This window comes from Limulus polyphemus, unplaced genomic scaffold (assembly GCF_000517525.1).
Source record: "Limulus polyphemus unplaced genomic scaffold, Limulus_polyphemus-2.1.2 Scaffold105, whole genome shotgun sequence".
Lineage (NCBI taxonomy): Eukaryota > Metazoa > Arthropoda > Merostomata > Xiphosura > Limulidae > Limulus > Limulus polyphemus.
In genome coordinates, this window is record NW_013665715.1 from 968,021 (window position 1) to 983,822 (window position 15,802).

A 15,802-nucleotide genomic window follows, 5' to 3' on the forward strand; every position below is an offset into this window, starting at 1 on the left:
AACATATTTATGTTATTTCGCTCTCTACTTTTAGTTAGACTTTTGTAAACTAGCACTTGTTCTCATCGACCTACCCTGACTTCTTCTTAGTCGTAGAAGTTAAGATTGCTTTGGAAGTGTATTATGAAAAAACTACAATTATTCTTAATTTGTATACATCTTTACATTTCACGAATTATATATTCTCTCACTATATCACAGTTTTTATGTTGAACTATCACTTATAGTAGAGTTACAATTAACATTTTCTTCAAAGTCACACATTCCTAGTTCTGAATTAAATAAAAACCCTTGTTTACAGTAGTGGGAGATCTTTATGCCATCCTTACAACGATAAAACACGTGACAAAACCTGGCATAATCTGGGTAAAAACCATCAGGTTTTTCAGAACAATCAAATAAAAAACGGTGAGGGACACCATGAACATGAGCTGGTTTAGAAACTTTGTCAGGAACATCGTTGCCTGTTGAATGTACATTAATATCGACAGTATGTTTACCGGAATCTGTACAAGTCACAGCTTCGGCCAAATCACAGGCCATTGTTCTTAGGTCGAACAGTTTTCCTGTAGGACAAGTATACAGAAGTACTTGATCTTTCAAACATGCATAATATTTCCGACAACCTGATTTATAATCTGGATAATATCCATTGATCTTCCCTTGACAATGAAGCTTTCCTTCCTTTAGTATTTCTGGTGTTTGACAAAAAACATTTTCTGGAAGGTCACAATTTTTGGACTCGGGGTTAAAGAGTAATACACTTGGGCAACTATATGTTTTCCTGATATTTCGATAACAAATGTGAAATTGCTTACAGCCACTTTCGTAATCTGGAAAGAAGCCAATTTCTTTGTATGGACATTCGAATCCAAAATTAATCGATAAGGAAGATTCTGTTATTGCGATGTCAGATAGAGGTACTTTTGTGGGGTTAGTGAACATCCCCTTGGTTTCAGGTTTTGTCACAGTAGGAAAGTGATCAAATTCATAGCTATCTACAAACAAAGGATCCGTTAAAGATGCTGAGAAGGAAGCACCTTGTTGAAGTTTAACTCCATAATAACTATATTTCGGCCGCAGGTTTGTGTTATTTACAAGCTCTAACTGCAAACTGTTAGTTTCATTTTCATCATTCAATACTAAACTGCTTGTGTTTTTCTCTAGCGTTGATACCAAACTATTAGTTTTATTTTCAATATTTAACACCAAACTGCTAGAGTTATTTGGAAATCCTGATACCAAACTATAGGTTTCATTATCAAGACCTGCTACCAAAATATTTCTTTCATTTGCATTACCTAACACCAACCCACCTATTTCTCTATCCTTACCTAATGCCAAAGAGTTTGTTTCGTTTGTAAAACGTAAAACCAAACTGCTTGTTTCATTTGCAAGGTCTGATATCAAATATTGTTCTTTGACGCTATTTCTTTCACTTGCAACGTTTAAAACTGTATTATTTGTTTCATTTCTAAGAATTAAAGCTGCAGGTTCAATTGTTTCTCGTTCATATTCTACAGGTTTTTCGAGCTTTGGAGATGAAGTAACTGGAACTGGTACCAATGTAGTGATAAACAGTTCAGTGACTGTTTTCATTTTCTTATTCTTATCTGTTTCACTACTCTCTAAAATATCATAGTGGTCAAAATCATCATACTTAATTACATTTTGGGTTGAATTAAGAATTTCATCTGTTAAATGGATACCTTTCTTCGTGCCAGCTTGATGGTTGTTAGTACTGGTTGTTAGAGAAAAAGTTTGGTTTTGATCCAATTTTTTTTCTATTTCTTTTTTATGATCTCCAAAATCAGGATAGTCATAGATTGCATAATAGTAATATTCATATTCTTGTGGAATATGTGTCGATAATTCACTTTTCAAATCCCGGTCGTTTATTTTCTTTGTTTCATTTGTTTGATCTATGGGATTTTCCTCAGTCGACATTTTCTGAATATCTTCATGTTCCTTATTCAGCGGTTCTATCTCTTCGTTTTGGTTTTTACCATCTGTTTCCTTGATGCCAACATTATGAACGTCCGTTTTTATAATAACAGTCTGGTTGTCATCATATTTTTCTTCATGCTTTACATAATCGCTGAAGGAATTGGGAGAGTCGTAGATGTCGTAATACAAATATTCATGTGTTCTTGGAACATTGGTTGTTAGTCCATTATTTACAAGTTTCTTGTTTGCTCTATTAAATTCAGCATTTTGGATATTAATCTGCTCGGCTGGCGTTTTCTGACCATTTTGTTGGTCTGCATTAAGTATTTGATGTTCTTTAGTATGGTTTCTACTATATGAAAGTGTTACATTTGTTTTCTGTGTTTTAGTTTTTCTCACCGCATTGTGTGTCACGGTAAAGTTTTTAGATTTAATATCTTCTGAAGAATTAATTTCCAGTGGTTGATCACTGATGGAACTATTGTTTTCTTCTTCATCAAATTGTACCGATTCATCAGAATTACCTGATAAGGACAGAGTTATTGGGTATTCATCAGGGAGTGGAGGTTTACAAATGACATTAGATTCTAGTTCGCAAAACAATGTAATTGTGTTAAACATATAATCTTCAGGACAAAAAACTTCCTTCTTCAAGCCCTTTTCGCAGATAAAATATTTTTTACAATGAGTTAAGTAATCTGGGTACATTCCATCAGTTTTAGAATTACAAGAAAAGCCATCGTCAGACTTAGTCCACTGTTCTTTTATCTGTTGACAATTTACTCTAACTGGATCATCACAGGATTCTGAATCCGGATTAAACACTAGATCTTCGGGACACATGTATGAAAATGTTTGTCCATTAGCACACAAATGGAATAACCTACAGTTTTCTTCACCAAGCATGTAAAAACCATTAGGTTTCGCTTGGCAACTGAACGAAGTATTTGTCTTCTGTAAAACTCGAATTATTCGAGATTTAAAGGTATAAGGACGAACAGACTCGACTCCTTTGTTCTCGCATTGGTTATTCGTGTCTGCATCACAAGAACGCGTGAAAGCATTGAACCATCTTCCCGTGGGACAGCTGTAGGTTCCTCCCCCATAATCCCAACATTCATGCCATCTCTTGCAGTTACTCGTTACGTCCACGTATATTCCTTCATCACCATGTAAACATTGAAAAGCACCAAGAATTTGCGGTGCCGTGCACTTAACTGAGCTAGAATCCTGGCATTGTCTGGTAACGATGTTAAATTTCGTACCTTCAGGGCAGTTTATGAGCTCTCTGCGTCCGTATGCGCAAATGTAATACCGGCTACACTCTGTGATAAAATCCGGAAATAGCCCTACTCGGCCTTCACACCCATACTGTGATATATCCCAGTGACGAAAGGTGGCTAACGTGGGATTGTTGTCAAGATGATTGCAATACACGAGAGATGACGACAGACAGCTCCCAGTTGAAGCATCAAACAGAGACGATGACGGGCAATACTTTGTGACGACTCTGCGATGGTTTATGCACAAAAAGTAAGCTGAACAACCAGTGTTAAAATCTGGATACAGCCCATCCGTTTTACCCTCACAGTCAGGATCTTTTACAAAAGCACATTTTACCAAAGAACTAGGGTCACACTTCCAAGTAGCTGGATTCATCAGTTTGCCCTGCCCACAGGTGCCAAGATGTGTCATGTGATTATCCCTACAAATCATGAATTCTCTACAACCAGTTTCAACAAGAGGATAAATCCCATTAGGCTTATTCTGACAATCCATTTCTGTAGGTTTCTCACACCTAGCTTTAGACGGGTAGTCACATGCTAACAGGCGCTTGCTAAAAGCCAAATTTGCGGGACAAGAATAACTTTTTGGCTTACCATTAACACAGAGGTAAAACGCTCTGCAATTATTGTCATATTCTGGATAATAACCATCAGGCAAACCATTGCAGTTAAAAGAAGAAAAGTTGGAGCAATGCACGCCTTTTGGGTGGTTACATTTTATTATCCTTTCATTAAAAATCTTCCCTGGTGGGCAAACGTACTCAGATATCTCCTCGTTGCGACATAGATAGTACCGCTTACAATTTTCTGAATAATCAGCGTATATCCCCTCAGACTTTTCTTCACAGGAGAGTTGAAAGCATGGCACGTCTTGTGTCTCTCGGCATGATCCTGTCCTCCAATCAAAAAGCTTGTTTCCAGGACAGCTGAAAACCACTTTCTGGCCAGCTAATAAAAGGAAAAATAATAATAATGAAACTCTCGAGGCAATTAAGCTGTTGTACTTGGGTATTATGAGAGATATTTGTTTTCTTGTGACATAGATTACTTTTGTTTTTTGTTTATAAATTTGAAACTTTCGAATATTTATCACACTAAATAAAATACAAGCCCATATATTCAAATACTTTATTAACAATAACATACCTGTGGGTGTGAAATATGAAACGGGTTATTTATAAAAAATGTGTTAAAATGATAATATTTGACGTGTGAGCTCTAAAGGAAGTAAAGTTACTTAAATCTTAACCATTGTTTATGTAGATCCAATCTGCATAAAGAAGTGCTGTTAAAATCTTAGGTATTTCTTGTATTGGCCCACTATACAGGGAGAAGCCCTGCAAAAATGATAACCACTTGTTGTTTCGACCCACTCTGCAGGGAGAATGGATAATGAAATATTAACCATTTGTTGTGTAGACCCACACTGCGTGGAGAAAGGATGATAAATTATTAACCATTTGTTGTGTCGACCCACACTGCATAGAGAAAGGATGATAAAATATTAACCATTTGTTGTGTCGACCCACACTGCGGAGAGAAAGGATGATAAAATATTAACCATTTGTTGTGTAGACCCACTCTGCGGGGAGGAAGGATGATGAATTATTAACCATTTGTGGTATCGACCAACACGGAGGGGAGAAAGGATGATGACATATTAACCACTTGTTGTGTAGTCCAACTCTGCAGGGCGAAAGGATGATGAAATATTAACCACTTGTTGTGTAGACCCACTCTGTTGGGAGAAAGGATGATGAAATATTAACCATTTGTTGTGTAGACCCACTCTGCGAAGAGAAAATATGATGAAATATTAACCATTTGTTGTGTAGACCCACTCTGCGAAGAGAAAAGATGATAAAATATTAACCATTTGCTGTATAGACCCACTCTGCTGGGAGAAAGGATGATGAAATATTAACCATTTGTTGTGTAGACCCACTCTGCGGGGAGAATAGATGATGAAATATTAACCATTTGTTGTGTAGACCCACTCTGCGGGGAGAAAGGATGATGAAATATTAACCATTTGTTGTGTAGACCCACTCTGCGGGGAAAAAGAATAGTAAATAGTAAAGTGCGAGGATTTGTTTGTTTGTAATTAGGCACAAAGCTGATCTGCACACCACGAGTATCGAAACCCGGTTTCTAGCGTTGTAAGTCTGCAGACATAACGCTGTGCCACTGGGGAGCCTCTATGCGGAGAAAATATAATAAAATATTAACCATTTGTTGTGTCTACTAACCCTGCGGGTCAAACGGTGGTTAGGGATTCAACGTCGCTTCAAAGAGTAGTCCAAGAGTAGGCGATAGGTGCTGTTTACAAGCTGTCTTTCCTCTAACCTATCACTTTAAAATTTTGGATGGCTAGCGCAGACTGCTCTTAATAACTTTGCGCGTATATACGAAAGTAAATATGACAAAAGGTTAAAATAACGTAACCATTTTTTGTGTCGGTTCATTTTAAATAGAGAAAAAATGTTAAAATATTAGCAATCTGTTCTGTTGGCTCACTCTATATAGAGAAAATGTGTTAGAATCTTAGCCAAATGTTCTGTCAACCCACTCTGCCTAGAAAAAATATTGAAATCTTAACTATATTTTGTGTCGGCCCAATTTGCCAAGAAAATAAAATGTTGAAATATTAGCCATTTGCTCTATTTTCCCACTCTGCCTTATAATGTATATGATATTTGATTATTCAGGTTAAAAAAGTCAGCGTCTTTATCAACAATCACTTCAATAATATACCTCACTTTGGACCTATATACTAAAAACACCAAAAGTCACGTGTTCTCTGGCAATGAAAATAGTGTTTGTTTTGTTGTCCTAAACTAAACCAATCCGACTGTAACTTAAATAAAAAAAATAAAAGCCTCTCTTGCGATTAAACTTGCATTTCTATAAGTACAGGCCCGGCATGACCAGGTGGTTAGGGCGCTCGACTCGCAATTTGCGGGTCGCGGGTTCGAATCCCCGCCCCTTTCATGCTCGCCCTCTCAGCCGTGAAGGGGTATAATGTGATGGTCAATCCGACTATTCGTTGGTAAAAAGAGTTGGCGTTGGGTGGTGATGACTAGCTGCCTTCCCTCTAGTCTTACACTGCTAAATTAGGGACGACTAGCGCAGATAGCCCTCGTGTAGCTTTGCGCGAAATTCAAAACAAACAGACAAACTATAAGTACATAAATAAATATGAATCTACAATAAATATTTGTAACTTTACATATCAAGTGCGTAAATATCTAGAAAATAAACTGAAGTATCAATAAGCCTAAAGTGGCTTGACAAATATAAATTAACCATTGTCACATTCTTCTTATTGAGTTAATCACAATAATATAAATAGACAGATAAATACTTATGATCTGTTAGGGTTTTATTTTCACCAGTTTTCTTGAAAATTATTCAACTTTCTTTAATAAAGTTCTTTACCTTTACAAAAATAAAATTTACGGCATTCACTTTCATAGTCGGTGTAAACTCCATCTTCCTGGTCACCACAGTCTCCAACCAACGTTGGCCAAGCTGACTTCTCCGGATCAACACAACTTACACTGTGGGGGGCGTCGCAATACCCTTCATCAGGGTTGAAAACGGTGCCATTGGAACACCAGAAAATGTGTGTTCGACCACTCTCACACAAATAGAACAACCTACATGCTTTCTGATAGTCGGGATAGGCGCCATCGGGTCTTCTAGTGCAATCAAAGGGCAGATGATTCAAGACGGCAGCTGTGGGGTCGACAATATCACCGAGACTAAGAGCAGTAGAAAGAAGTGGCGAGTTCTGTTAAAATTAAAGCAAACAATTATGTAACTATTAATTATAAATTGTAAAGATTTATTATATAAGCGTCCAAATAAATAGACGTTTCTTACCTGGAATGTAGCTCGCGATGGGCGTTCCTGTGTCTCAGTTGCCAATACATTAAAAGCAGATATTCCTTTAAAAGAAAACAAGAATATGTATTATATATATATATATAGCTAGCAGTAAATAAAGTATCAAGTATAACCAAACTTTTAATTGTTATCTTTTTTAATTCGATCATATTTTAGGTGAAACATAGATCACAATAAAAACGAAAATTAAAAACAAATTAATATTTCCTATAACGTATTTTATATTGAAGAAGAACAAAAAACTCGTGCCGGTTTAAATATATCCTGTTATATACCCTATAAATAAAAAGTTAGAATTATAAAACTCCCTCCACTGACAGAACAAGGAACAAGACCAAGCTGTTTGAAACGACACCCATAATAGGATTGTTTGCTATGTATAACGTCAAGGTGGCTTTCAAAAATCTAGTTTAATATCCTGTTTAAGATTAGAGACGTGTGCAGAAAAACAACAGACTCTATGATGAACAACGTGAATGCCTGGTAAACGTCACAAGGTCATCATGTTAAAATCCTTCTAGTTGTTTGAAAGGGTTGTCCCTTTCTGTCAACTAGTTGTAATTATAAGCTTCAACATGTTCAGAAGGACGATCTTTCTGACCACTAGAAACAAGAAAGACTGCTACAATTACTAATTTCACAGGTTTTTATTTGTTTGTTGTTGTTTTTTTACAGCATGATATCACTTCTCTTTTATATCTTTACTGATTTGTTAGAGTTAAATAACGTTATCTCATTCAATTGTAAAACATAAAAACGTGCTTAATAAAACTTTATCTCTTCTAGGAAAATAAACTTTCAACTTTCTCTAGCAGGATTTTAAATTTCGTATGAAGAAAATTAATGAATTATTTCCATACTGGGTCAATACTTTATAATGACATTTACGTAATAATATTTTCATTTCTCCAAATCCTTCTAGCGATATGATATATGTATTAATTTGTATTACTGTGTTAACTCTTCCAAATGCTATCATTTGAATGACGGTCGTCGTCAGGAAGGTTTGGGAGTGCAAACGAACTCCCTTTTGGATCACAAATAAACATTAATTCCACGAACCACTATATCCACGTATTGAACGACCAACGGTCCCATTTCTCAGTTCAATGTAAAGGAGCAAGGGCAATGGCAAACACAATACTGTAAAATTATGTTCTGGCCAGATTAAATTCTTAATATTTTCACTTACGCTATGGCAGCTAGATACACTTCAGGAGGCTGTGGCTATTCGTTCATATTTACATACTTCCAGCCAGTTCGATACAGTACCCATACGTTGCATTTATTGAATGACTCAAATGACAATATATCCACCTTATATTATGTAATTTAGTTTTTGGTAAGCGCAAACCAACAGGCTATCTGTGCTGCCCCCACCGCCAGCATCGAAGCCTTATTCAATGACGAGGAACTCACTTTGAGACTAATATTGGTTGGAGACGGCTTGAATGGGTAATGAAGAAAAACTTTAACATAAGTTTAACATAACAGCAAATGTACAACGTTTCTACAAGGTTTTGTCATCATCGGGTCTCCAACCATTATTATCGAAGCCTTATGTTTAGTGTTATAAACCCTCAGACTTGCCGCTGAGCTAGCGGGAGGGGGATGGGGGCGTAATATAATAAGGTGCAAAATAGTTATTAAAAATTCGAACTTACACATAGACCTCAGTTAAATAATAAAGAGATAATATCAAGTTTATTTTTAAGATTAGCGTGAATATTTACTTCACTGTAACTTATTCATCGTCGAGGCCTGGGACTAAGGTAAAGAAAATATTGTTACGTCTGTGTTCGTTTGTTAATTTTTCGTAGACATTTTTTCCAAAAAACTTCAGCGATACAAGTCTTTTCTCAAATAAAACAAGTTTATTCTTTCTCAATTCAACTTTGCAATGCACATAATTTCCAAAGTCACTTTAACTTAAACATACGCTATAATTAACAACGAACGATTCGCGCACTTTACTTACTACTGCACGTGACTCAATTGTCCATCTCTATCTCTGCCTGTCTGCAATTTACTTATCTGTGTCGTCACTTCTCGCCGGGCTTATATATACAAAATAGAGGGCGTCTGGCAAACACTCTAGCCCATACTTATTATGTGTTACCAGCGTCACGTGACTTCCGCTGTCGTAACACTGCCCCTTCCTTAGTATTGTTCATCCCGAACAATAGCCACTTAAGTCAAACCAATAGATAATTAACAATAACTTAATTAAATGTACAGGATTTACAAACACAAAATTAAAATTCAACAAAGTCTCTTGATTTTACGGGACGTATCTTCTTCCGTATTGGCTTCTGCTTCACGTGAAGTTCATCTGCTCCATCAGGAATTGTCCTATTATCGGTAATAGTCACATCAGTGGTAGTAACTTCATGAAGGGCTTCACTGGTTCTCTTCTCAAAACCGAGTAGAGTTTCTTCTTTAACAGTGGCTTTTTCAGGTGACACGTTTTCAGTGGCATCTTTTGTTCCATTGTTCACTTCGTCCCAACTGAAATGTCGCTAGTGTTGGAGAATTACACGAGCCAAGCAGCAGCAGTGGAAAATCAACTCTGCCTGGGCTGACATATCCCAAACACCCAACAATAAACCAATTCGACCTTGTCTTAATGAGTCCTTATGCTTTCCACAGACTCGTGAACGAAAATTCATACATGAATAGTATAAATCATATCTTTGGCTTGAATATTCTGCATCTACTGACAAAGTTTACTGTTTTGTCTGTCGTCATTTTACTACAGCCACTAAATATCAAGGTGAGCAAGCTTTTGTTTCTGAAGGGTTCACTAAACGGAAAAAGTGCACGGGTAAATCTCCCCAAAAAAATAAACTGCTCAAACACAATCAGTCTGATGCGCATTTGAACAACACATGCAAATATCAAGCTTATTTAGTATCAGAGCTTTCTGACAAAATAGTAGCAAACCATATTAATAAAGCTCACCAGCTGATTGTGGAAAAATAGAGTATACATCAAAATACTTGCAGACATAGCTCAGGGAACTGATCATGAAGGAGACACAGTTGAAAATAAAGGAAACTTTTTGGTAATGTTAAACTTCTTAAAGACTTATTCCCAGATCTTAAATGAACAATTGTGTGAAGGACCTGAAAATGCCAAATATACACACCACAGTGAACAAGATGACATTTTAGATATCGTAAGTGATATAATTTTGGACAAAATAAAAGAAGAAATAAGAAAAGTTCAGTACTTTTCCATCTTAGTCGATGAAGCTAAAGACCTATCGAAAAACACCAGTTGATTCAGAAGTTCGTGGAGAATTTCTTGGTTTTGAAGTCATTGGTAAACCCAATGTAGAATCGTTGGCCAAATATATCTTCTGGAAGAGTTAAGGGACAACGTACTTGATGTCAGAAACCTGATTGGTCAAGGATATGGTGGAACTGTTGTCATGAGCGGCAAGTGCTCTGGGATTCAACAGAAAATAAGACAAATCATATCTCAAGCCATCTATATTCACTGTTTTGCTCATCGCCTTAGTTTGATCATCGTAAAAAGTGTTAAATCTGTTACCTCTGTGGCTGACGTTTTCTCAGCGCTTCAGACTTACTACAGTTTTTAAGTGGTTCTAATGTTCACACACAGTGGATTGATTTCCAAAGAAGAAAATACATGCACCCAAGTGAAAAGCCTGTAGAAATTAAAACAATGTCAAAAACATGATGGGCTTGCCAGGTGCTTGCTGTAAGTGCAATTGTAGCAAGGTTTGACTGTTTTATTAAATGTCTGTGGAATATTGACCTCAGTGATTGCAATTGAGACCATGCATTAAATGCCCAATTCATTTTGGTGCAATTTGCCAGACATTCATATACTGTACACTGTTTCTGAATGACATCTTATGTGAAGCAAAAGGAGCATCAGATATGCTGCAGAGTTCCAAGTTAGATTATTTGAAAGCACCAGATCTCATTGAGAGTCTTCTAGCAAAGTTTCAAACCTACAAATATGACGATAAAGCTGCACCTTTTTTTTAATGATCTTGTGGTATCGCTATCAGAAATGACCTGAAATGTTGCCATCAGTATCAGTTACTAAACTCCACGCCCTCAAACATAGAGACTTTGTAGTTTTAGCCACACTTGGGAAGCCTGGCCATACGAGAGTCATCTGATATGAAACGAGCCATCTTGTTTCCAACCATTGGTAGTTTTCTTACAAGATTAAACAAACGATTCAATGTGGAAAGTCTCCAAATGTTCCTCTTCCTGTTAGCAGTTGACCTCAAATCTGAAAACTTCCTCGATTTTGAGACTACTAAATATCTCGTCGCCCATTATAGAGTGAATCTTGAATACATACAAATGGAAATGAGGCAAGCTAAGTGAATGAATGAGCATTCAAGTGCCACATTTGGAGCAGTTGAGGAGTTTGCAGAACAATGCAAACACTTATTTGTGGCTTTTATTGAACAGTATATGGAAGCCCATGGAGGGAGTATAAGTCCAAGTCCAAGAATAACCAGTTAAAATCGAAGCCTGGGTGGCTGACCGGAAGAAGGATGCCACCAAAGCTGAAAAGTAGTCAGCAAACAGAAGGAAGAAGGGATACTATGCTTGTTATAAAATGTGGCACATTGTGAGTGAGTACAAGTCTGTCACCAAAAAGCAGCCACAAAAATTACAACATAAAGTAGCTGTAGGTGCCTTTAGAGATAGTCCTGGCAATAAACAAGAAAATAGTGGATGCTGCTGAAGAAATAAAATAGAAACAACACATCAGATTTATCACAAGAAGGAAGTGTTATTTCCATGATTAAATAGTACATGACTGGTGGTCAGCTCAAGTTAGCAAATGTATCAACAGTACCAGTAGTGATTGGATATGTGACAAACATTGAGAGATGCCGACAAACCACAACATGCCAGTAGGTGAAGAATATGTCAGGGACACGAAAATGAAAGTCTTATGAGAAACTGAGTGCAGTAGGGCAGCAATGAGAACTAGTCTAGTATCTGATGGCCAGATGACAGACTATGTACATCTGTGTGGGCTGATTGATGTAGAAGAGAGAAATTTTCCATGTATGGGAGACCTTGAGGCTATGTGTATGAAGGCACCCATCTATGACTTGGTGATCGACAATATACCAGGCAGTAGCAATTTGGAGGAACCAGACAAAACGGAGACTGATGAGGCATCTGCAGTCACCACAAGAGCTCAAGAGAAGACGAGCAAGCAATAAAAGTCTCGAAAAGTGACATCCTGAATGTAGGTCTATATGAAGTGACTGAGCATAAAGGAAAGACCCTTCACTGCAGAAACTTTGGGAAAGTGCCAGGGAGAAAGTGGTGCACGAGACCAAACGATTTGTTTATTTGTATGTTTTGAATTTCGCGCAAAGCTACACGAGGGCTGTCTGCGCTAGCTGTTCCTAATTTAACAGTATAAGACTAAAGGGAAGGCAGCTAGTCATCATCACCCACCCCCAACTCTTGGGCTACTCTTTTACCAACGAATAGTGGGATTGACCGTCACATTATCACGCCCCCACGGCTGAAAGGGCGAGCATGTTTGGTGTGACAGGGATTCGAACCCGCGACCCTCAAATTGCGAGTCGAGCACACTAACCACCTGGCCATGCCGGGCAGACCAAACGAAAGAGGACTTACAGAACAGAGGAACAATAGGGAGTGCTGTACTGGATCTATCAATGCAGTTCTACTGGGGAAGTTAAACTGATTATAGTCCCAACAGAATACCAGACTCAAGTGATGAATCTGACTTATGAGTCGATTGTAGGAGCAAAAATGATGGCAGACAGAATCACCAGCAACTTCCATTGCCTGGGGAGTCATTGGAGAAGTGACTAGATTCTGCATGTCATGTGATATCTGCCAATGGACAATACCTAGGAGACTATTTCATTTACTAAATGTTTTCTTTTGATATATAATTTGTTCGGGTTTTTCATCTAAAAAAGGGACCTTGATGACCTAATATTAAAATAAGTTTTATATTTACTCAATCAGCTGGTACTTAGATGGGAATTTATTGTTAGGTCGTTTTGTTAGTCATATACATATGTTAGATACACATGACTGTTCATTTTAAGTTTAATACAAAAAAATATTACTTAGCTTATATTGTGCGAGCATCAAAGGAAGTTAGTAAAACTGATAAAAATTTAGTGAGAGATATAGTCAAATAGATCTAGACTGTATTTTTAAGATTAACCATAAAGGGGTCTATAGTGGCGACTTTTAAAGCGTTATAATCGCAGATTGTACTGTAATAACAAAATAGAGAAGAATAATTTGTGTTATCAATTGGGTTCTAAAGTAACTGAACCAGCCTGTATGGACTTTTAATGTAAAAGAGAATTATTTAGAACTCTGGATACAACTATGGTAACCCATAGAAGAGCTGTTTAGCAGAGTAGCCATAAAGCTTATCGGACCTCTAGCACCTGTTTCTGATAAAGACAAAAGGTACGTGCTGACAGTAGTCGACTAAACGACACTTATCCAGAAGCCATAGCACTGCCAAAAATAGTGACAGACAGAGTAGCAGAAGCCCTCCTGGAAGTGTTCTCCAGCGTAAGCTTCCCAAGAAGTCTTGAGTTACAGAGAGACCCAGAGGTGTGCAGAATCATCAGTACTAGGCAGCAGTACTAGAAGCTTGAATCATTGAGCCTTAGAAGCACGCCTTTTGTTCGTAATCGTGAAGATGATGGATGGCTCAAACCACTTCTGCATAGACTTCTGAAAGCTGAACCTCGTGATGAAGTGCGACTCTGAACTAATGGGCAACCCAGAGGCTATTATGGCGAAACTAAATGGGGCCAAGTTTGTTTCTTTTTTAAGATGTACCTCAGTAAATGTTATTGACAGATCCCGATGGAAACAGAAGACAGCCTTTGTAAGACCAGATGGATGTTCCCATCAAGAGGATGACATTTGGATTATTAAATTAGGCAACAACATTCAGTTGCATGATGACAGAGATGTTGCTTAAAACCATAAACATTGAGTATTATGTGGATGACATGCTGACCCACACAGCCAGATGGGAAGACTACTTGTAGAAACTCAGAGAACTGTTTGGATTAGTGAGGGCAGCAGGTCTGACCATCAGACCATCTAAGTGCTACATTGGTTATTCTGTGTTGGACTTTGTTGGACACAAGGTGGGTGACTGACAGATAGCTATGAAAAAGGACAAGTTAACATGCATACCAGATGTACCAGCTCTTATGGCCAAGCAGCAAATTAGATCCTTCCTGGGATACTATAGAAAGTTCATCATAAACAATACTGATGGCATTCCAGAAGTTAAAGAACATGTTAGGAAGCTCACCAATCCTTAAAACGCCAGACTTTAACAAACCATTCATTGTTCAGGTCAATGCTTCAGACATTGGAATTAGAGCAGTATTCCTACAAGAACATGGAGACAGACTATTTCCAGTAATGTAAATAAGTAAAAAGCTGTTGAGTAATGAGAAGAACCACTCTGTGGTGGAATGAGAGTTTCTGACCATCATATTTTTCAACTGGAAGTTCCAGAAATACTTCTAAGGAGAAGAAGTTCATCATCCAGATGAACCACCAGCCCCTTGCATACACCAAGAGGTGCTAACTCGACAGGGTGAGGATCATGAGGTGGGTGATATATCTACTGGTTCTGCATTGAGGCTATCAAGTGGACGGCAAATGTTGGCTCAGACTGTATGAGTAGACTTTGTGCTTGAACTGAGAACAGTCTCTGTATATAATATAAAAATATTGTAAATAATTTTCTTGAAGAAAGGCTTATTGCTAGATATATAAGACTTTTCATTTGAGGTTTAATACTAGAGTATTATTTAGTTTATATTGTGCGAGCATTAAAGGAAGTTGGTGAAAGTGAAAGTAAGACAAAGTTAGTGAGAGATATAGTCAAACAGATCTAAACTGTGTTTATAAGATCAACCATAAAGGGTGTATAGTGGCGACTTTTAAAGTGATATAATCGCAGACTGTATTATAATATCACAGTATAGAAGAAGAATTTGTCTTGTCAGTTAGGTTCTAAAGTAACTGAACCAGCCTGTGTGGACTTCTGACGTAAAATTATTTAAAGCTCTGGATACAACTTTGGTAATCCACGGAGTAATGTAAGTGAACTTATCACTGAATGTATTGTGATAACAGAGTAGAGAATATTAATTCTTATCAGTTGGATTCTAATGTAACTTAATCAGCCTGTGTGGACTCTTGATAAAAAGAGACGACTATTTAAAGCTCTGGATACAACTGAGGTGATTAACATTAATTGTTTAACGAACATTTGTATATGCTGTCCATTTATTGTTGAAATTTATCGCCAGCAAGTCATAGACACCTACTGTAAAGAATCCTGCCCATCTCCATACATATACGTAAAATCCTGACAACATAGATGAATATATATTGCCTTTATTACATTTTTATTATTACATAGTTATTAAAACTACTGATGTTATCATTATTTTCTATCAAAATGTTAAATCAACTTTTTATAGTATTGTTACGTCTCCGTTTGTTAATTGATTTTTCCGTAACTTCGTTCTAACGAAACTTTAACGACACAAGTCTTTACTTAATAAAACTGGTTTATTCTTTCCGAATATAACTCTGCGATACACTTAATCTCAA

General features: G+C 37.1%; 1 protein-coding gene across 1 annotated transcript in view; it reads right to left on the bottom strand.

Annotated features, from left to right (window-relative positions):
• Positions 1-204: 204 nt before the first annotated feature.
• Positions 205-15,802, bottom strand: part of LOC106470464 — a 39,145-nt gene continuing 23,547 nt past the window's right edge. Inside the window, exons 2-4 of the mRNA XM_022399948.1 lie at positions 7,119-7,183; positions 6,672-7,026; positions 205-4,181 (exon numbers count right to left, since the gene is read on the bottom strand). Coding sequence (XP_022255656.1) covers positions 205-4,181; positions 6,672-7,026; positions 7,119-7,183 — 4,397 coding nt within the window. The remainder of the gene's footprint in view (positions 4,182-6,671; positions 7,027-7,118; positions 7,184-15,802) is intronic.